This window comes from Athene cunicularia (assembly GCF_003259725.1).
Source record: "Athene cunicularia isolate RWA chromosome 3 unlocalized genomic scaffold, athCun1 chr3_part1, whole genome shotgun sequence".
Classification (NCBI taxonomy): Eukaryota; Metazoa; Chordata; class Aves; order Strigiformes; family Strigidae; genus Athene; species Athene cunicularia.
In genome coordinates, this window is record NW_020799097.1 from 120,931,618 (window position 1) to 120,955,003 (window position 23,386).

The 23,386-nt window shown below is 39.9% G+C and overlaps 2 protein-coding genes across 3 annotated transcripts; both read left to right on the forward strand.

Annotated features, from left to right (window-relative positions):
• Positions 1-2,005: 2,005 nt before the first annotated feature.
• Positions 2,006-8,419, forward strand: SNRPB2 (small nuclear ribonucleoprotein polypeptide B2). Its single transcript, XM_026846155.1, has 5 exons — positions 2,006-2,281; positions 3,943-4,083; positions 5,190-5,243; positions 6,815-6,903; positions 7,424-8,419. The coding sequence occupies exons 1-5, from the start codon at positions 2,021-2,023 to the stop codon at positions 7,581-7,583; spliced, it is 705 nt and encodes a 234-aa protein (XP_026701956.1). The 5' UTR covers positions 2,006-2,020; the 3' UTR covers positions 7,584-8,419.
• Positions 8,420-15,058: 6,639 nt separating this feature from the next.
• Positions 15,059-19,947, forward strand: OTOR (otoraplin). Of its 2 annotated transcripts, none has more exons than XM_026845649.1 (4): positions 15,059-15,395; positions 15,862-16,001; positions 16,573-16,683; positions 18,716-19,519. In XM_026845649.1, the coding sequence occupies exons 1-4, from the start codon at positions 15,272-15,274 to the stop codon at positions 18,728-18,730; spliced, it is 390 nt and encodes a 129-aa protein (XP_026701450.1). In that variant the 5' UTR covers positions 15,059-15,271; the 3' UTR covers positions 18,731-19,519. The 2 variants fall into 2 exon arrangements, with proteins under 2 accessions (XP_026701450.1, XP_026701449.1); XM_026845648.1 differs by lacking the exon at positions 18,716-19,519 and adding an exon at positions 19,535-19,947 and having other exon boundaries at positions 15,070-15,395.
• Positions 19,948-23,386: the final 3,439 nt, after the last annotated feature.

Here is a 23,386-nt window from a genome sequence, read left to right on the forward strand (position 1 = left end):
TTAAAAAAAAAAAAAAAATCTTGCCCTTATCTGGCTGTATATTAAATGTCTGCATAGAAACATCCACTTAATACTCATGCTTACCTTGTAATCTAAACTGATCAAGGTAGTTTATTATTGTTTGTGAACCCGGTAGCTGGATCAGTCTAGCAGCACTTAAATGTTTCTTCAGGGTGCTTCAGAGAAAGATCTGAAAGTGGAAACAGCTTTGCTGAGAAATTATTTATTAATAATAAGGCAGTTCTGCTGAATAAATTTAACTTTGGGATGTAGTATGTTAAGTGTCCTATAAGCTAGTAAGTATCCATTATGAAATTGCATGGTTATAATTTTTAAGTGGAGGGTTTCAAATTACTTGTAAAGCTTAAAAATGTAATTTTTTTTTTTAATACAGGTTTTGAAATTATTTTTAAGGAAAGTGTTTTAATAAGACAACTTTTTTTAAAAAAATAGTGATGTGGTTGGTCAAGAACGGCTGGAGAAGGTGGTAGTGGCCTGGTATTACCAAGTCTCAACAGCAGTAAATAAGAGGCAGTGCTCTTATGTGGCTGAAATATTTTAAATGTAAGATTTGTGAGGTAGAATAGTTATGCAATACAGGGGATTTATTTAGCTTGATAAGATTAAGGTTTAATTTAGTATGTAGTTAGCGTAGTTCTGGGGCCTGCATAATAGCCCCAAAAGAAAGTTGACCTCTAGATGAACCTTACAACTAAATGTTAGCCATTATTAGTATTTGCTAATTAGTAAAATCTGTATTACCATTAGTGTTTATTATTAGTATCTGATCATTAACAAAATATGTATGCTCACTAGTGAAAGATGTAGTTTAGGCAAAATGTAATTAGTAGTGAGGATTACAGAATCGTCTTGGTTGGAAAAGACCTTGAAGATCATCTAGTGCAACCATTATGAATACAGGATGAAATGCTGTGAGACTGTGTATCCAACTTTCCTTGTTTAGCCTTGTTCAAGGCTGAGAACCCAAGAGTTTGGCTTTGTTAGAAACTCTCTTGGGAAATTCTCCCCTCCAAGCCCTGGCCAGGCTTTAGATGGAATCCAACAGGAGGATGAAACCAGGTGTTTCCACTCAAAACAGAGGTGTAAGTTATTCTAGTTTGCTGATTGTTGGTATATAAGACCCGCTTGCTGTGGCTTTGGATGCCTCACCTACAGATGGATGCGTTGTGTAGGACTTTCCATTTGGAGGGAAAGGTTCTCCAGATCCTTGCTGCAACCAGGACTCCCAGCAACTGCAGGTCTGGGTGTTGGTAGCATGTGCAAGTGGTGATGGATCTTTCTTGATCACTCTTCTCCCCATCGTGTACTAGTGATTAGGTGCATTGCCTTGCTTGTTCTTATTTTTCTATAATTGACTGTATATAGTAATAATTAAGTGTACTATTTTGTATTTTCTTATTGCTTATTTTCTGTATTACTTGGTTATATCCTTTAATTATTAACAGTAAAATACCCCTACTCTTTTTACTTTGTGTCTTGAGTTTAATTGGCATCCTCAATCAGCAGAACAGTCAGGTGACTTTAAATAATGAAAATAAATCCATTACAGTTGTAAGGCGCAGAGTGACTGCATGAAAACACACTCGGTTCAAGAATATGAAAAATATTTAATGTGTGTGAGAGAGTTGATAAAACACTCAAAATTTCCAAATTTAATTAGCCTTAAATAGTTTCTATTTTGGGATGTTCTTGTTTTAAGTCATATCTCTTTACTATTGCATGTTACAGATTTTCTGATCAGTCTTTGGCTGTCATGTATCATTCTTCAATGTTTGAGGGCCTGTGTATATATATGTATATGAAAAATTTAGATACGTACCTTTGTGTAATTTTTACTCTATTAGAATTATAGAATGGATGATGCTACAACTTTTCACTAGCAGAATACTTGAGGTGTAAAACCAAGCATTATACACCAGCTTATAAAAACTGGGGCAATTAACTTGTCAGGCAACATTTTTGACTAAATACGTGTAACGTATCACTGTGTGAGGTAAAGATGGCAAAAAACTTTGTCGCTGAAGGACAGAAAACTCTACAGAAGTGGACATTTGCATGTAACTTGTGTTTTCTCATTTTGTCAACAGAGCTGAAAAGGTCCTTGTATGCGTTATTCTCACAGTTTGGTCACGTGGTCGACATTGTGGCTTTAAAGACTATGAAGATGAGAGGACAGGCTTTTGTTATATTTAAAGAACTTGGATCCTCTACCAATGCTCTGAGACAACTACAAGGCTTTCCATTTTATGGAAAACCAATGGTGAGTTACTTGGTTAGCTTTTAAAAGAAAACATTGCAGTTGAACTATCATGTGTACTTGCAATAGTACCATTTTCAATCACATCATGTCCTGTTGAATATATTTATGTACACATGTATTTATGCAAGCTAGAGAGATGCCAGAGAGACTAGTTGAAACACACACAGACGCTGAGCTTGGCATTTATGTTTCTTAAGTGATGCCTTGGTGTTTTTCTGTGCTGAATTAGTTCTTAAGATCTTCAGTTCTTCTGTTTTACTCATCATGTCTTATGTTGAATCAATTAAATTCATTCTGTAATGCTATTGAAATTAGGTTCTTTCAATTAATTTCTCTAGAGTAACCTTAATTACTATCATATTAGTAATAAATAGCTAGCTTCCCTTTTGAGGTAACAGTGGGTAGGGTGAAGATCTCTGCAGTTTTACTTTCCAGAAATGAATAGATGTGACCAGTGATGATTTTTTTTTTTTTTTAAATTGATGGCATGTTCTACTTGTGCATGTGTCAGATCACCAAACCAAATAACTGAATTTCAGTATAACTTAACTGAAGCAAATATACTTGATAATGTGCAGAATAGCACAACAACTGACATGTTGTCTGCTTGGATAATTACACATCTCTTAATTCTGCAACTATTTGTGAAGTGTAATGATATGTGCACGTGGCCCACGTGACTTCAGCGATGGATATATTAATAATTGTCTTTCAGCTTGTGGCTTTGAACATTAAGGAGAGCACAGGCAGGTGTGTTGCTGAGCCACAAGGTTTTTTTCAGTAACATGTTCAGATTCTAATAAAATCTTTAATATGGAATTGTGCAAGTCCAGTTCTGTCATTTACCCCTAAAGAGTTTTCTGCTCAGTAAGCCTCAATAGGAAATAAAAAGATTAAGTCTTCGTGAGCTTTCAGGTGTACTTCCCTCCTTGAGTATTGCCTGTAGCATGCGTACTCTATCTAAGCGCTAAATAAAAGCATTAGAAAAATCTTCAGCTGCTGTGAAATTTTGTATTGAGGTAGTCTCTGATAGTAAAAGCAATAGGATTGTGTGCATAGATGATGTTGCCCACTGGTATACTCACAGCTGAATCTGCTTAGCCCTCTGACTAGTGCATTGGGCAGTCTTTGTCAGAAAACTAGCACAGTTATGCTGCTGATGCAATTTATGCAATCCAGTTTGGATTAAGGCAGGTACTTGCCTTTGTTTAGGAAGTCTTGAGTTTTGCTGAACTCAGTTTTCTGCAGAGATCTGAGAAACGACCATAAAAAACTTAACTTCTCTTAAAATGGGTTTAAAAAACTCTCTTGTGTTTTTTAATAGAAGCTGGTGCCAGTTTTGTCAAATGTTCTTACATTGCTTTGTACATCTGTTACCTTGACAGATGTTAAAATGATGCCCATTAGATGAATAGAGTTCCGATTTTGGTGAGTCAAAATTAGTAGTTTCTGTTTTAGGGTTTTTTTTGAATTTCATAGTCACGTTCAGAATTAATTGTGAAGATTAGATGCTCTGTAAGCATACCTACAGTTTATAACTATTTTTAATATAAGAAATTCCTGTGAAAATATGTAAATGCGCAGTAGAACACGGCTAATGAAAGTGGGGCAAAATGTTCAGTATTATTCATTGCAAAATGTACTGTTTTCCTTTTAAACAGCGTATTCAATATGCAAAAACAGACTCTGATATAATCTCTAAAATGCGTGGTACTTTTGCTGATAAGGAAAAGAGGAAGGAAAAGAAGAAGGCCAAATCTCTGGAGCAGTCAGCAAATGCAGCAAATAAAAAGGTTATTCAGGTAAGCTACTTCTCTGTCTAAAAAATTAAAAACAAACAAAGGCTATTTTAAATTACTTCTTTTTAGGACTAAGTATTGTCTTTTGGTACTTCCCAATTCCCTAGATTGTGGTGTATTGCTATCTAGTACTTTTGAGAACTCAACAGAAGTTGAAGGAGAGGGGGCTGATTAGTCCTTATTTTTATTCCTCCGTTCCTATTGCCAGGTGAAAATAAATATGTAAAGCAAAGGTACAATAAACCAAAGTAGAAACTATCTTATTTTTTAAAAGGGAAAAAAATGAAGGGTTTGGGGTTATCTTTAATGCCAGCTTCAAGTGCTCAGCCAGCTTTTCCCTTCAGTGCTTCCCTTTAATGCTTTGTTTGCTGTGTGAGCCCTGAAGAATAGTGAATGGGAACAAGAGAACTCATTTACAGGGATATGAAAAGGATTTGGCTCAGAATATATCTCCACTAAGGGTTGGCTGGGCCTAAACTAACAACATCTGGTAATTTATGTGCTGAAGTATAGCAGAAAATATGAAGGCATGGGGTTTGAATGTGGTGTTCTTTAACTGCATTTCCTGGTGAGGTACAAGTTGGTTATCAAGGAGACAAGAGTGTTCATAGAAAACATCGTTTTCTAGGTAGAATATTCAGATTTCTCAGGATTTAGGAACAAATCAGTTGTTACATACAAATCAAGAAGAAGTAATTGCTACTAGCTATAATGATAATAGCTTTAGTTATCGTTACTCAACTGGAGCCCTCAGTGGAAACACCTATTTTTCTCCTCTATTAGGTATGTCCTGTGTAGGCCTTCATTTTCAGAACTGCTTCCTTCCTGTCTATTTAACAAAACTTTATAGTGATTTGCTCTATCTGCTGACTTGGCCATTAGATCAGATACTACTCAAGTTTTTTCTTTGATTGGCTGCTAATGGAATTCAGCAAAATTCACATTATTTGTTTCCCTTTGGGAAGTATCTCATAAGTAACAAATGTTCCTTGGATTGTAGCTTAAAAAAACCTGAACGTACTTCATGAGTTGTACAGAAACATGGTGATTTGTGCTTACATATTTCTAACAGAACACCTTTGTAAAACTATTTTGTACTTGTTTACTAGGGAGCAACACAAAATTCAGCCAATGCCCCAGGGACAGCAGCACAGAATCAGCAGGTAATGGGTTTTTTTGTGACTAAAAGTACTAATGTTTAAAATTATTCTCTATGAACAATAGTTTGTTACACATGGAAACTTGAGAATATATTTTACAGCTTGCTTTTTGTTCTGTGAGATGTTTGTTTAGATAACAGTGAACAAAGGAAACCCCACTTTTATTGTATCTGGTTGTCATGAAATGAAAATTGCAGTTTCTCATTATTATACAGAAAACTGCACTTTATTCTTAAATTTGGACTGTGCTTAGTATCAGTTAAAGGTTTCTTAGGTTTTTTTCAGTTATAAATTTCCTTTAACTTGTTTTGTTGTAGTAGTAGAAAAGGAGAAGGAAAACTACACATGGTGCCAGAATATCTGCTTAAAAGCTTCTTGACGGAGGTTGGATGTCCTCTGCTCACTTCCTCTTTTTTTCTCATAAGTATCTTATTTTCCAAACGATTGTGTGGAGCTGTAACAACAACAATTTACACTGCACTCGTCTTGTCTGCTCAGTGACCTTCTAAATGATTAATGTGTGTTAGAAGTGGAGGCACTAAAGAGACAGAATCTGTAGGAAGGCAAATACTATAGAACAATATCTTTGCCTGCCCTGCATCTCTTTCTTGAGTACCATCACTGAGAATTGCATACATAATCCACAGGGGAAAATGTCTTGTTACCAGTCTGGGTTTTCTTTCGGGTATCATTTGTAACAAGGCACAATATGTGTATGTCAGTTTGCGTTGGAGCACAACACTGAGTATTTAGGTATTTGTTTGAACTTCAGAAGTTTATTTTCAAATGGCACTGTCTGGAATATTTCCATCAGCTGACAGAAATTGTTCTGCTGAGGCATTACCTTACTTGGCACCATTACTGGGACGATTGAAGTTGTGGTGTCCAGTTTCTTTTTATTTTTGTAATCTCCTTGATGACTTTAGGGAGATTCCAGCCTTTCAGTCCAGTGTCAGCAAACTGACTACTCAGCCTTGAGTCTGGTGGGTTGCTGCTACAAATTCGTATTAGTGGGCAAAGACTGTAAAGCTTTAAATCTTAGGGGATTTCTAATTAATAAATTTGAATAGAGCACTATAGTAAAACCATGTGGGGTTTGTGGGTTTCAGTTGCCCAGGGATATTCAGTATTTTGGTACTACTGCAGATGAACAGGGTATTTCCTTTGGACTCCCACAGCTCTTCCAGAAGGATGCAAGTCTGTCTTAGATTCTTCCACTGCCCTACAGGTGTCTTGGACAGCACTACAGGCAGTGCTTAGGCACCTGGGTCCCACCCCTGTCAGTGCTGAGAGCACTGTCAGCTGTTGAGTTGTCAAGTTTAAACAGGATGTCTGAGACAATATGTTACTGTGACTTTTGTGGAAATAAGAGCCTCTCTGAATTAATACCTCCTTGTAAAAGAACCAAGGGGCTCTGTCTGCTCACTGCATGAATGGTATACCGAAGTCCAGCTAGCAGTGTTATGAGCAAAACTAAGGATATGCAAGTCGTGGTTCAAATAATCGTGCAGACAGATGCAGAGGAACAGATAGCTGTGTGTAATCTTCTGAGCTTTGATCTTCTGTTGTTGCAGGTGCCTGATAACCCACCAAACTATATCCTTTTCCTTAATAACTTGCCTGAGGAAACAAATGAGATGATGCTGTCCATGTTATTCAATCAGTAAGTTTTGAATAGAAAGACTTCTCTGAATTCTTCTGTTATTCTTCTGTGTGTTTTTTCTCAGTCGGCAAGCTGACTTTTTAGAAATAAGAGGTATTTCAGTTCGTTGTCTTACTGCCAAGATTACAGATGTCAGTTCTGATGACTTGGTGCAGAAAGCAAATCCGATTATTTTGTAGCTGGGTTTGATTGTGTAAGTTATCTACTATCAATCTGCACCGGATTTAAGCTGATGACTGTAATATTAAAGACTTTATGACAGCAGCAGCAGTTTTAAAACTGGCTTTAGTTGCTTCCATATGTGCACAAGACTGATTAAATTGCTTCCACATAATGATCCTTAATTGAGACATGGTTCTATGGACTGGGCATGTAAAACTTCAGTTTAAATCTTTCATTAGTAGTAACTATTATACTAGTAGATGTATAAAGTCTTATTATGATAAGGTCTTTCAGCTGCTAAGAGAGATGCATTATCAAACTAGAAAGTATTTTCTGACTCTTTCACCTTATTTTAAAGGTTTCCTGGATTCAAAGAGGTACGCTTAGTGCCTGGGCGCCATGATATTGCATTTGTGGAGTTTGAAAATGAGAATCAAGCGGGAGCTGCTCGAGATGCTCTCCAAGGATTCAAGATTACTCCATCTCATGCCATGAAAATCACTTATGCAAAGAAATAACCGGATGCTCCTAGAAACGACTTCTGTGGATAGCTGTTGTATTCATGTGATGATACTTTGATCAGCTAACAAGTTTGCTGTTGCCTGCAGAAAACTTAAGACATGTGTAAGATTGCCACCACAACCAGGGCAGATGTAGGATTTCCACAGATCTACGGGATAGTAAATTTTTATAAAATTCAGTATATGTTGTTTTCAAGCCATGTTTTTCCTTTAATTTGTTTTATTATTGATCTTTGAGGCTTGCAGGGCTTATTCAGTATACTAGTTTAACTACTTCTGAGGTGACACTCATTTCTCAGAAGTGAGTGCTGGAGAAATAGCAGTCTTTCCAGAGCAAAAAGCGTGAGCAGGAATACTAAATGTCAGCATATTCAGAATAAATGCAACACTCAATCTTCAGCCTCATTATCAAGGGGACAGCTGCTTTTCAACAAGAATAATTTTGTCACTTAAGAAAAACAACTTATCATTAGTGGGTTTTTTTTCCTAGGTATGGGTAGACATCGATTATAGTTTGACAGCACTGTTGTTCAGCTTGGTTTTGTCTTTATAATGATGGATGGTAGTAGAAGCAGGCCCACAGAAGAAACGTAAAGTTTATCTGTTGTCTTCTCTTCTGCTCTTTCCAGCCCTATTACTAGTGATTTTAATAAATGGTTTAGGAAGAGCTTTCTGTCTCCACAAAGACAATGCATATGAGCCTGATGGTCTGTTTTTATGCAGGTTTTTCGAAAATATATGTCCTAAAGCTTCTGGGTTTGTTGCTTTTTTGTATTTGTCAAAACCTTTACAGATCTTGTGTGACGTGAAATATGCTGAATGCAGTGAGGTAATCAGATGTAGTATTGTGACTTGTAACTCTTCTAAATATTTGGGGGCAAAAATAACTTCATAAGCTTAAGTGTTTTGTTCAGGTGATGGAAGACCTAGAAAGATATTTTAGGTTAAGAGAATAATGACATTTACTTAACATATGATTGTGTTTGTGGAGACTCTTGCAGTAGCTGTTGCATGATGTTGGCCAGGAGGTTTGAAATCAGACCCCTGAAGATTAATGTTTGAGGAGGTTTTGCAACATGACAAGCACTGTGCTACTTCTTGTCATGTCCCGCTCAGATGAGAGGGACAAGTGACTCAGATTCGCAAATCCCCAATTGGAGTGGACAACAAGTCTCCAAGTTCAAGCATTTATTAACTACCTACAATGTACTAATTGAACACATGATAATTGGCTAAGTATATAGCACGTTGTGGTGAGCAATATAATATGCCTTGCATTTCTTAATAGAAAAAGGAAAAGAGGGAGATAGAGGGAATGGGGAAATACAGATCACCGGTCTGGGTTCCCGCGCTGATCCCGCCGGCGAGGGTTCCAGGAGACGGCCGTCTTTTTCGCAGGCATCTGTCATCTTTGCTTCACTGCACTCTCCAGATGGCCGGGGGGGGCAGAGAGTCCTTTCTTCTCCCTTTTGATTTATACCCACTTTCCTTGGGTCTGTCCCCTAGGTCGACCCACAGACCTAGGTATCCCATGTACAGGGAGGGGTAAGGTGTTTCATGGGATGATGTAATTAGCATGATCATGACAGCCCTCGTTAGCATATTGAGGGGTGTTAACTTTAATATGCATTTCGTGGATAATGAAGCAAAATTCATTCACCAGACACATGGCCCTTGAAATTTGTCCAGGTGCCCCAGAGGAGAGCCATCCTGTCTCCACAGGGCGCTCTCCCCCAGCTACATCGGGCAGTGTTATCAGCTTCGGCCTCCACAGAATGCACCCTGTGACTCATAGTTTTGTCTTGGGAGTGTTTGAGGCATTTCTTCAATCAGCCTCAACTTTTGCTTTCCCAAGTTGTTTTTCTTAATTTCTCACAGGGCTGGTTTCTTGTGTCTCACATCCCACCCCATGACTCAAACACTCCAAGTTCTTTGACCATTGTGATCTCAAAGGGTATAGGGAAAAAGAAGACAGAAGGTAAGAGTATATATCCAACTGCTGCAAGGCATACTATGAAAAGCAGAACTTTGCACAATATTACAATACTGCTGTTTACAAGCTGTCTTCCCCACCCCGTGAGTCCTGAGGATCCCGGTGATGTTACCCATGACCTAGGGTTCCATCCATCAAACCAGTTCACTGGTCGAAAAAGTTCTCTGTTCCTTTTGGCATTCTTCATTGTGGCATGGGTCTCCTCCGTAGAGGTGATGATATTGTGGATGGGGATACAGCATTCTCCTTCAGTCAGAGTCAGCACACCGCACAGTCCATGTTCCTTCAGCAGTGCTAGCTGGGTTCTGCAACGCCATCCTAGATGCTTGTTGGGTCTGTACCTTCAATTCCTTAAAAGCATACCTTGTTAGTACATACAAATGCTAAGATAAATCTTATAAAACTATTTGAAGTTGCATAATCACATTAGAAGGTCAATAAATATTTAAATGAGGATACAATTTAATATTCAGGTACAATTTGTTAATGCTTAATTTGTGGGACCAGACCCCTCCAGCTAGTCTTTGATTATTTCATCTTGCTGTTGGTTATATGATATTTGCAAGCACCAGTGGGCAGTCACAGGTGACTCACAGGCTTCCTTAATTTTGGAGGTGATTTCCAATAAGGTAACTTAAGGCACAACCCCAAGTTAGCCTTCCAATAAGTGGATTCTCCACACTTAGCAGGTATGATTCCACAAATTGTATAACAATGTAAGCATATTACAAATAATAACTAGCCGATAATGTCTATAACTATTGAAAGCACTAAAAGTAACAGAGGTCTCTAGTCGTCCAGGATCAATATCCTGTAAAACAAATACATGCATAATGAAACGATGGTTAGAAAGAAGGGACAATCCACCTGGTATTGATACAGTATTCTTTCCCATGTGCATCAGAAGCCACCCATGAACAGATATTGATGGGAGTTTTTAGGGTTAGGGGTACTTGCCCCACAGTGGGCAAGTCTACTAGAACAGGTTGTCCAGGATAATGGAGCAGGTTTGCAAAGTCTTTGGTCTCTTTTTCACATTAACAATTTTAGAAAGAGGAAGCGCAGGCACTTGCTGTAAAAGTCTTATAGAGGCAGTTGGGGACCCAAATTTCCATATTCTTCCTTTTGAATCTACCTAGGCTTGTCCCTTCAATAGGTCAAGTGCCAGGATATTTGTGGGAAAATTTCTCAGAATCATAAGTAGTTTCTGTTGCAGTTTCATTCCCAGGTAACCAGCATTTCACCCGAGCTGTCGGCTGTGGCTTAGAGTCCCCAAAAACATCTGTAACCCAAATCGGCTTTTTGCCAGCAATTATGCCATTCCGCCTGGCAACATCAGTTTGGAGTGCTGAGACCTGAGCACCTGTATCTACTAGAAATGTAACTGGAGTTTTAAGGGGGCCAATCAGAAAAGTAATCAACAAGTCTCCTTTAGTGTTCTCTGTGAGCCTCCTGAAGTGGATGCACCCGCCATCCCCTGGCTCATTTATTGGGGATGGCACATCCAGTTTTCCAACCCTAAATCAAGTCCTCTTCAGGGACAGTTGGTGTTTGAGAAGCAATTACCACCATCACGTTAGTTTTCAGTTCTGTCCCTCCCTTCATCCGAAAGATCTGCTCGGTTTGGGGGGAAGCTTCCTTCTGCCTTTCCAGGCTTGAATGAGCTTTTCTAAAACTGTAGTAGGCAGACCATCCATTAACTCTCGGGGAATTCCCTGTCTAGTTCCCTCAGTCCACCAGAGGTTTCTCTTTGCTCTTAAAACTTGTGGAGGGGAAGGGGACAGATTTTCCTGCTTTTCCATTCTGCATAAGGAGGGGAGGGCTTAGGTTTACCTGTTCCCCTGGTAAGGCCCATTCTCCGGCCATAATTTATTAAGTCCTGAGCTATCTCTCCCCAAGTCATGGGCTCTCCCCCTCCCTGTCTCCCGCCCTATGGGGCTAATACAATCCAAAAACGATCTTGTAATTGTACTGCATGTGATTTCAAAGAGCCTGGCAAGCCCCGAATCAGGGGAGTCATTTGATCGGGGTTATCAATTAATAGCATCGGGGAAGGCTGCTGAGGAACCAAATGCCTGTCATGCATTAATTGGAGACAAGCAGCCTTCTTCAGACTTTCAGTCAAATGATTTATGGTTGGGGTCTCAATACATACTGGATCCCCCCTTTCCAAGGGGTCCAGGCTCCCAGCCCAATAAGCAGCTCGTTGAGTTAATGACCACGGCTTTCTCTGGTCATCAGTAACTAAGAAAGCCCCTGGCCCCCAGTACCCCTGGGCCTCATCTTCCGTCACCACCAGTCAAAGATACCCTCCACACATGTTCAGTCTCAGTTTCCTGAGCTCATCTGGTATATTTCTCCTGAATTTTTGCAAGCTCAGTTGCTGGGTACAGTGTAGTTTGAGTGGTGACCTGCAGAGCTCTTCCACCCTGACCCTCAGTGGTCTCCATTTTAATTAATGGTCTTAAATTTGCCCCCTCATTTTTGGGGTAATAAATTTCTCGGCTTATCTCTAAATCTTCTGTTGGGTACAAGGGTCTGGCTGCTGATGTTATCAGAATTGTAACTCCCTGTTCACTATCCGGAACAGAGCTAAGATCTGTCCGGTTGCAGGTTTCTTGTTCATTCATCTCTTTTTCAGACCATGAGATTTTTTTTCTTGGTCCAAGGCATCTAACAGAGCTGTGTGAAGTCGCTGAGTGGTGTTATGCTCATCAGCTAATTGGCTTTTCAAAACTTCAATTTGCTCTTGCCAGAGTTTAGCTTTTTGTTCAGTAACTTTTCGTTCCTCAGCCAACTGAGCCTGGAGAGCTTTTACCAGATCTTGTAGGGATTCGATCATTTCCCTTTCTAATTATTTCTTAACATGTTGATCTTATTGGGCTGCAGTCAGTGCTGCCCCTAATACAGCACACACTACAGCTTTTCCTTTGCCTGGTCGTGACCCTTTCACCCCTGCAAGCATACTGATATAACTTGCCACTGCTTCTGGATTTTGCCAATTATCGTGGGCCCAAACCTCTACTAAAGGAGGATGACAAGCCTTATACTCCTTCATCTTCTCAAAAATAGGGGAGCGGTCAAGCACCGACATTTCCTGGTCAGTCATGGCTTGCAACTGCTTGAACCTCTCCTGGCTTAGAGCTGAGAGGTCACTTCCCATTTCTCCCTGTCCTTATCGGATAGAGAATCGGTATCCCTCCAACCCTCTCCCAGCTTAGAGCTGAGGGGCCAATTCCCAGTTCTCCCTGTCTGTCGGATAGAGAACCAGTATCTCACAAGACTTTCCAACACTGAAGGGTATCCTGCCGACTACACCAATTTAATGTCATATCCCACTCAGATTCGCAAATCCCCAATTGGAGTGGACAACAAGTCTCCAAGTTCAAGCATTTATTAACTACCTACAATGTACTAATTGAACACATGATAATTGGCTAAGTATATAGCATGTTGTGGTGAGCAATATAATATGCCTTGCATTTCTTAATAGAAAAAGGAAAAGAGGGAGATAGAGGGAATGGGGAAATACAGATCACCGGCATTTCTTCAATCAGCCTCAACTTTTGCTTTCCCAAGATGTTTTTCTTAGTTTCTCACAGGGCTGGTTTCTCGTCTCTCACACTTCTCCCTTCTTGAACACTTTCTCTATGAGGCTGCTACCCTTTCAGACAAAAAGTAATGGGACAGAGTTAGCATGAATTCCTTTAGAAGTAGTTCAGGCGTTACAGTAACTGATGTTTAGGCAAGAAACTACAAGGAAGAATGTTTTGCTTTGTAGGTACATTGCAAGTGTTGAGGATTTTTACTCTTTCCAAAGTCATTTGGTCAGTGGGAGCGGGAGTTTCCTCTATGGTGGTGGCTCTGTGCAGTCACTTTCTGTGTTGTGGGCTCGGCTGTAGTTGCAGAGCATCTGTTTCTCCTAGCTTGTGTTCTGAAACAATTGAGATCTGACTTAAAACTGTTATTTGGACAAAGTGCTGCACCTTCAGGGAAGCATGATTGCTTTTTGTAACACCTTGGTATACTTCATAGTTCTGGCTTGTCCCCTCAATTTCTGAGCAAGTGCTGTGTTATCCATAAGCATAAAACTAGCTATATAAGCCACCTTTTTTTGCATGAGGCCTCAAAAATCTTTAATCTTCCACTCCCAGAGTACATTGCAAGATGATATTCCTTCCGCAGTCATCTTAATTACTGTCCTATCCATATACATATTTTTCATTCTTTTCAGTGATTTTGTTGTTGTTGTTTGTTTGGGTCATTTCACAAGTATTCTAATATTTGCAAGTAAAAATCTTTTCCTGTAAGGGAGGAAAAGCTATGTTATTCAATCATGAACCTTATGTTTTTCCTTCTCTGGTCATAATTTTATAGGTATTAATTATGCTGTCCTTGCATCCTACTAGTCTGTGTGTGTGAGTCTACCATTGCATACCACCACTCTTCACCTTTATTCACTTAGGTTTGTGTAGAGCTGTCTGCAAAGGCCGTTAAGACACTACATATGGGAGGCTGGAGGAAGGAGTAACGGGCTGGAAGATGAGAGAACGTGGCTAAGTCAGCTGTAATAGGAAGGGGGTGCTAGAAATTGCAAGATGCTCTTTCTTTAAAAGAAAGTGGGGGGGGTTTGATGACAGCTGACAACTTCCTCTATTCTGCTTGTGGACCAAAAGCTGGTACAGGCAGTCTGCCTCATGAATTAGGAAGTACTGGTTCTCAGGAGCACCATACTGGGAATTTCCGAGCTTGCTCTTGGTCACTGCTAAGGATTAATCCTGACCAACCTTTTGTAGCCTGACAGCTACAACGTGAATCACAGTGCAGCACCTCTGGTGGCTGTTCCCTTGGTGCTTGTGGGCACATCTATTTTAATTGAAATACTCCCTACAAATCCTGCCTCAGGTATGCTAGGACTACATCTTGGGAAGTTAGCTGAATTCTAGATGTCCTTTCCAAGGTGTAAAGAAGACCTTTAAGTCAGCCTGTGGCACTGTGTGTTGTTCAGCATCTTGTATCTGCAAACTCAGCTGAGTTCAGTCAGCCATGTAAATAAAAGCAAAACGGTTGCTGTCCTGGCATAACCTGTGTTTTGCTCTGACGGTGTCTCCCTGCAGAAGGGATCTTGCAGTATGCAACGCTTGAACTTTTTAGTCTTTGAATTTAAAAGGCTGACCTGCAAAGCCTTTTTACTGGGTTTCAACTCCCTAATGGTTTGTTTACGTTTGCATCCACGTGTTGGGGTCCTAGTCTGTCCTTTCTGCAACAGGGGAATCTGCCACTGAGGGCTTACACTTCAGTGAAGATTATGCTTGTCAGTGAGTATTTGTGAAAATGAAGAACTGAAGGATTTGGAAGGATGCAATTTCCTTTGCTGCTTAACAGGGTCTGACTTAATTTGTCTTCCCAAACTTTGCTTGAGGTAAGATTAAGACTATGGGTAACTACAGGAAGGCTTAAAGTGTTTAAATCATACAGTTGCTGATTGAAATGTTAATGCTTTGGGAAGGGATTCAGTTTCATGAGTGGACCGTGAAGTCTTCCTCCTGCCTGCGGCTCCTCTGCTGGGGTGGAATGTTGCCCCGACCTCTTCCTATTGGCCCGGCGTGTTTGTCCAGGTGTCTGCCTCTTCCATAAAAGACGGGGATCGCTGGACCCAGCGCGTGTTTGGCAAGTGCTGCAGCAAAGAAAAATGACACAACGTGTTTATTTGGTGGTTTTACTTTTGTGTCTCGGATTAATGTGTCCTCTTGTAACTGGAATTTTTATGGACAAGCTTGCCAGCGAGAAGCTGTGTGCTGATGACGACTGTGTCTGTAAGTAATTTTGCTCTACGTTTTGAGGACAAAATAGTCTCAAAAATGAGTTTAGATGCTGTAGAGCACGGGAAACAACTCTGATTATTTAGCTCTGTTACATTGGAATTGTCAACTTTAAAAGCAGAGTGGGAGGGTTTATGTGGAATGCCACATGCAGTTTTACTGCAAAAAGGGGTCTGTAAGGGAAATTTTTCACTCAAGTGACAACTAAGTGTAGAGAGAAGGATTGTAACTTCCACTGTGTTGAAATGCGACATTCTGAATCTGTTACTTTGCTTACTGGAGAATAGATAAACGAATTCTTGGAAGACTTATTAATTTCAGGATAACCTACTTTTATCTGTAGGAATAGTTTTACATGTGTGCATACAAGCACAAACATTTATATTTCTCTCTCTAAAAGTACATATGTATTTAAATTTGTTCACCTCATTTTTTTTTTTTTTAATTTTTTTCTTTTTAGATACCATTTCCCTTGCCAGAGCAGAAGAGGATTATAATGCTCCAGACTGCAGATTCATTAATATTAAAAAAGGGCAGTTGATTTATGTTTACTCAAAACTAGTGAAAGAAAAAGACTCTGGAGAATTCTGGGCCGGAAGTGTAAGAGGAGATTCTTATGTATTTGAGCAAATGAGAAGTAGATTAATACGTGTTTCTGTGGATGCTAATGCTGAGTTATTGTGGATATTAAAGCAACGATTTAGTTTGCAAAGTGAATGTTTAAACTTAAACTGACTGAGAAGTTTTTGGGGGTTTATTTTTTTATTAAATATCTTCAGTAACTGTACAGTGATTATGAACTGAACCGTAACAGAAGAGCTTAATGGTTCTTTCTTGTGGCTGTTTGCTGAAACTATGGAGGAAAAAGCTTTTATCTCAGTTAGTCATAAAACTAGTCATAAATTTAAGGGAAGTGAAGATAAATATTAGCTGCATTTATTAAAAAATTCCAGATAAACTACAGGCAGTATTAATTTACTCCAGAAAAATGTCTGTGTGTATCAGAACTCGTGTTAATGGTTCATTTCATGTGCCAGCTAACTGGAAACTAGGAGATCTAAAACCAAACAAAGAAACACTATTAGTAACTGCTTTTGACTAAATTATGAACTAGCTCAAACCAGATGAGGACTGTTTTAAGGTATCTAATTATACATCTCCTTGCTTGAAGGTTTACGGAGAACAGTATGAAGACCATATGGGGACAGTTGGTTATTTCCCTAGCAGTTTAGTCTCAGAACAACATGTCTATCAAGAAGCAAATAAGACTGTTCCTACAACGGTAAGGAATTTGCAAAAACCCAGCTGGCTACATAATTATACTTGGCTGTGTAATGCTAATTTGCTGTAAAAACAAATCATAATTGTGGCAGTTGATGGTAGCATATCACAGATGCTTAGGGATCCAATCTTTGGGCCTTTATACGGCCAAATAGCCTCAATAAAATCCGTAACATAAGCTCTGATATTGCAGACATCACAAATGCTGCATTAAGGGCTTGATCCTATTAGAGTTTCTATTGGTTTGAATAGTATTACTTTAAGGCCACATAAGTTTTACCCAAAGCTTTCTTTTTTAGAATCTGGATGTTGTGCTGCATACCTTAGTAATGTGTACAAGTGCACTTTCTATCAATTGTATGTATAGCTGGACACTGTCATACAGAACTTCTGATTTACTGGAAGCATGCTTGCTTTCTTGTAACAAAGTTACTGGTACATCAAAAAGCTGAGTTTAAAAGCTTTTGGAAACATATTAGTGTTCTGTGAGTAGGCTGTATTTCTGAAAGGGTGATTGCCCCTGATTACGTACAGTAGTGTCTCATATACCACACAATTTGTAATTTTACTAAAGATCTGAAACGCTTCACAGAGGAGTGGAAGAGAAGGGTCCTTTCTCAGAGGCAGGTATGGTTTGGCTTACATCTAACACTGGTAGCTTATTTATGTGCTTAAAACCAAATTGACTGGTAGGTTTACAGTAATTACCTTCATTAATATTGAATATTTAGCTATATGCTTTTTTGAGGCATATGGCAAAATATGATTAGTTTGTCAATCTTGAAATCATATTTGGAGTCTTTCATCCTAGGTCCACATTATTAGATGGGTTTCATTAACACAGAGGAAATAAGTGAAAGGAAGAATTCTGTTTCATGTTAATAGTTGCTAGGATTTGTATTATAAGGTGTCAGACAGGTTTTATTTGAGGAAATACAAATGTCGTGTGATTGCTTTTCTTGATACTACATTAGGTTATTCTGAGTTTGGCCCAGAAGCATTCCAGCAATTAATTAGTCACAGAACATGAAAGAATCACTAAAATATGTTTCTAAGCTCTTTTCTCAACAATATGACATCCAGTCTGCTTGCATGGCAAGCTGAACTGGAAGCAGAGGTAGGTTAAAGTGATATTTTTGCTTGCAGGCTGATTCAGGGTCCGGACTGGGCTGCTGTCAGACTGCAATGCAGAACTTTAATGGGAAAGTAATTTTCTTTTGCAAAACTCACCTCACAGTTGTTTCACTCTTACTTAATATTCTTGCTAAGCAGGAGCTTGAAGGGTGATACTGGCACATTCTTTTCCTCTCAGCTGTGTTTTGCAAATGTGACCTTAAGGATCTGGCTCTAAGCTCACATTTAAAACAGTCCACAAGCACATCTTTATCAATCTGTGTATGGACATGCTGCTTGCTCCAGAAGTAGCCCTTAAAGGTGCTGTTTTATACAGGGCAAATGTTGCATGCTGACATTGATGCCTCTAATGCCACCAGCTTTCCATCTGCCCATCAGAAGCTGGTCCCTTGCTCACAGCACTGTGACGTTCCCCCAAGCCGCTAGCAATGGTTTTACCTTGCTTTCCTGGCCTTGCACCTGCAAAGCCTGATACTGGTGTTATGATGGGTTCCCTTGGAAAGGGGTTGACATTTGTATTGGGGGACCTGATGATGCCCAGATGTTAATGATTAACGAGCACATGGTGCCTGCTCCTCATGAAAGCACTGGGTGACACACACAAATGGCATTGCATAGACCAACAGCTGATGGGGAAAAGTGTTATGCTGCACCGAAGAGAAGCCTGAAAGAGGACAGTATTCTGGGGGCCTCTGGGTTTCTGACCCTCCTTTTATTTTTATTTCTTTTTCCCCAAAAAGTAACTTCTACTGTTGGAGTCAATCAGGTACAGACCCTGATAATAAATGTTTCTGCCTGTGAACTTCTCTCAGCATCTTTTTGTGCAGCTCTAGGTAATCCATGCCTGTTGGTTGCTGTTTGAGCAATAAATCTTAGGAGACTTTTTTTTTTCTCCTCAGTGCTACTACTTCTGAACCATGGAATCACACTGAATAAAACAAGACTCAACACAATAGACTCTGTGTACTATAAAGCGGTGTTGTATTGCCTGCCTTCTCTTGATCACTTAAAATCGGCCATTTGGTGGCCAAGATGAGAGTACTTTCATTACCAGTAAGCATCTGCTGTGAAATAGTTCCCTGTTTTCTGCTTCCAGTGGACAGCTATATGTGATGCGCTGGTCTAACGTAAATGTCATACAGTTTGAGCACCACAGGGTGGTAATTCCCTGCAGCAGAACCGAGATCTACATAATGGTATAAGATAATTGCAGGAAGTTAAATGGAAGCAATATGCTGTGGAAGTCTATCCCACACTGGAAGCTTTCAAGCAGAATACTGGCATTTATTTTCTAGTCACATTTTTCCATAGCAAGCGTGTTGCGTAGCTTCAATCTAAGGCATCCTTTTCATGTTTGATTAGGAACTGTTTAAAGATAAAGAGTTACATAGGACTAATAAATCCAAGTATGGATGTGGGAATAGAAAACAAAAAAGGGAGATAAAGGAATCATTTGAAATTATGAGAGAAGGTAGTATTGCCTAATAAAAAATTAAAAAATTTATGGCAGGAGCATGTCATCCCAGCTATGCAAAAAAGAATCAAAAGACAAAAGACCTTTTTCTTTTCCAGAATGCTTTGAGTACATTATGGTGCACTTTGAGTACATTTTAGTATATTCTGTATTTGCATCTATTCATGTAGCTTTGGGGGGTGATAAAGGAACATGAATCCTTTAGTAATCTCAAAACATATTTCCTTTTAACTCTCTTTTTCAGGACATTGATTTCTTCTGTGAATAGTGCTGAAAGCAGTCGGTCAATCTCTCGGCTGCTACCAGGGAAAGCTGACAGGAGGAAACATGGACACCCTCCCTGAACACACAGCCCTTCCTATAATAGATGTTTGTGCAACAAGTAGTTTTTCTTCAAAATGAGAAAGTTCTCATTTGAAGGGAGTGATTGTAGATGGGGAAATAGCCCCTCAGAGGATTTGTTTAGAAATTTTTTACCTGCATATACTTTGTTACTTGTTAATAAACCTAATAGACTTTGAATGATACTATAAGTCTGTGTGGTATAAATATGCTATGTATGGGATTAGGTGTGTGGTCTTGACCTGCATTATTCTGCTATAACCTTATACCTTGTATTAGATATTAAAAATACCTTCCTTAGGTGAGTCATCTGTGGCTTGCTGGAATCAATGATTTTTGTTGTAAGAGCTACTCAACAATGGAGAAATTGCTAGTAACTGAATATGGGCTTTAGCAGTGTGTCAAAAACAGTATCTTACCTGCTGTGCGTGCCAGGTCTGGGGCATGTTCAAACTTAAACTGGCTCAGAGCCTTGGGGTAAGGCTGAGGCTGATGTCTTCCCAGGGCTTCCCCTGCCTGGGAGGCAGCACCGTGCCCAGCTGCTCCCCTGAGCACTGGTACAGAAGATAGGTAGCCTCTGCTTTGTGTTCCAAGTAGGAGAACTGGAGGTAGTATCCTGCTGATCCCTCTATGGCTTTACAGTCAGCCTGCCAGTGCTGGGCTGCCTGTGTCATCGCACCTCACTGATGGGATTGGGTTGTCACCTGCTCGACCCATGTGGGGAGCGGTTGGGCTGAGCCTCCCAGGATGGGAGGTTGTGTCACTCAAAGTTAAACATGCCTGGGACTGAAAGTGGTGGTGGTATTTGGGCTCCGTGCTGTCAGTTCAGCCTCAGAAAGTGAGTTCTTTAGGTAAAATTTCAACTTCCCAGAGAGGTTGAATGACAAAACGTTCTAGGACTAGCAGTACTTGCATTTGTCAAAGGCCCTCAGCAGGGTCTGCTCTGAGATAGTTACATTTTAACCAGAAAAGTGTATTTTTTTTTTAGCTGGATTGTTCCTACTCAGCACAGCATTCCAGGATGAGAGGTGTTCTCAATTGTACACATTCATTTTACATAGACTTGATGGAAACTCACCCTACACCTGGGCACACATTAGAAGCTGCGAGTACCAGAAGAGTATGCGTGGTGGTAGGTGTTTGCAGACAACACACAAAATACATGGAATGGCACTGTGGATGTCATGAATGAAAATTGTGAGGTGAGGTTTAGCACTTGCTGTTGGAAAATATGAGTTTTTCTTCCAATCATCATCTCAGATAATTGCTAATAGTGCTACCTGTATGTGTAAGAGGCAGATGTAAAGAGATTTGTATGTGTTTCTCCACAAAGATACTGTCGTTTCCTCCTCCATTGCAGGAGCTCCAAGCCAGGAGAACAGACTTTCTGTGGTATAAAGTGAGACCAGTGTTTTTAGTCCTTGATATTGTACTTTATCCTTAACCCATGTCCTTGTAAAGAAAAGCTTGCAGACATAACTACTTTCAGCTTCTGTTTGCTTCTTAACCAGGTTGTATGAGCTATGGATACTTCACAATAGCAAAACAACAGCTAGAAGAATACTTTCAGTGCAGGATGCATACAACAGGGAGTACTTACACATACATTGTCCTTTTAGAGCTTGCACGAAGGGCAGCATTTGGAGTATTGGTGAAAAACAGCCTGCTATGACTTCTTTGGCAGTTACAGCAAGTCTGGGACCATTCTGACAGAATGTGGGCAGTATGTATTTATTTATCTTTGCCTTTTTTGTGGCTGCCATAAGAGGCCCTGTTGTGCAGCGATCTCTCCAATGCAGAAAATAACTCAGCAGGCTTTCAAGGGCCATCAAAGTCTGTCTTTGCTACTTGAAAATCTAATTCTGAGGAAAAGTAAGATAAGGGTTCACTTTGCGGTATTCATAAAGCATCTGGATGTGAAGAAGCATTGTACTGGCAAAGCTACTCATCTACTGAATCCAAGTTCTTATATGCAACTGTTGGATGGTTTCCAATCTAATGAACCTTTATAGCACCTTTTTGTCTGCACAGTGTCAGAGGTACTTGTTTTATACATCCACATTGTGTAAAACAGTCATCTTGCAAGCACAGGTGACCTATGCTACAATCTGAACTCTGGTATGATAGTCTAGTTAAATTTATAGCTTTATTATGTGACTTATTGGCAGGATCCTTTTTTTAAGTTGTCCACAGGAGAACTGTGACTCCATTCGTTAGTCACCAGGGATGTAATACAATGAATGCAGCAATTCCTGATCTTTACAGCCATTGCCTCTCTGAGGGCAATCTCTTAACTGTGTAAATGCTACACCAAGAAGGCAAGGGACAGTGTGTGTGTTCAGAAGAGTGGGGATGTTGCAGTCTGACCTGGTCTTCTCACTCTAAAGAAGATGCACAATATGCCTCAGTTGTTATTCATTCACTCGAATTAAATTGGTGCTTGGTTTTATTTTCAGTGTGCCAATTTTCATTATTTTATACAAATTTCATAATTAGCTTAAAATTCCCATTGCTAAGGCCTGATTATTACAAGTGGAAAATGAGAATTTCCTAGTTTTAGAGGAAAGTAAGTTCCTATACTTCACAAATGAAGGGAAGCGTGACAACCTTTATCTTAACAGCACAAACACCAAAGGTGAACAAAATGGTCCTAGACAATGAAATCTGGGTGAAGCGGGGAAGGGAGAAATGGCAGGTGAGCACAGGATGTCTGTAGAAAACTTTTGAGTGCTTGCAGTTTGCAGTGCTATTAATTTGAAGTTGACAGTTAAAGATCGATAGTTTTGACACTGAACACAGATCTGCTTTCTGCGTTTCATGTTCTTAGATGATGCTTGTTTCAGAACAACACAGCTTGCCATTCAGACCCCTAAGTGTTCATGCTGTAGCGTACTTGGCTGAAATAAACAGGAACTGGCTTTCAGGAGAAAGAGAGGAGAATCAATATTATGCTAGCAGCCAGCAGAGGATGCTTTTGATTTTCTAGTTTCTTTCTTTTTCCCCCTACAGTGATTATTGCCCTTGCAGCTTCTTTCTAGAAATCACAGGGGTTTCACTGTTAAATGTTTTAGTAATATATACACAATACCTTGCATGCAGCAGCATGTGCTATTTATATGACAAGATCTTATAGTCTGTCTCTGTTCACGGGGGAAATATATGCACAGCTTGATGTGGATTTTGGTTTTGCGTTTAAACAAGACTGTGTAGGACTCTTGATGTGGCCTCGAACTGCACTTTTGATTTACGACCACATAGCATCTATTGGGCTGAAGATAGCATTAAGTTTTCAACCTTAGGTGGGGGTTCAGAAGCTTTTAAATTAAACCTCTGTCTATTTTTCAGCAAGGTTGGGCTTTGAAGAAGTTATTACTCCTAAATCATTACTTGAAGTCAAAAGCTTGTAACTAAGGCAGCGTTCCGGCTGCAGCGGGACGGGCTCTGGGTTTGTTGCGGGAGCAGCGCCGTTGGTGAGCGCAGGGTGACATCCAGCGGCGGCTCCTGCCTGGCTCCGGCAAGGGCTGTAGTAGCATCACAGGGACACCCCGCCCGGGAGGGCCCTCGAGGGTCTCCTGCCCAAAGCAGGGTCACACTGAAGCCACATCAGAGTGCTCACGGATTTGCCTAGTCCTGAAAACCTCGAGACTCTGTGTAACTTGTTCCTTAATTATGCTCATAATGAAAACGACTTACTTATCTAACCCCTCCTCCTTTTTTTTTTTTTTTTTTTTTTTTTTTTTTTTTTTTTTTTTTT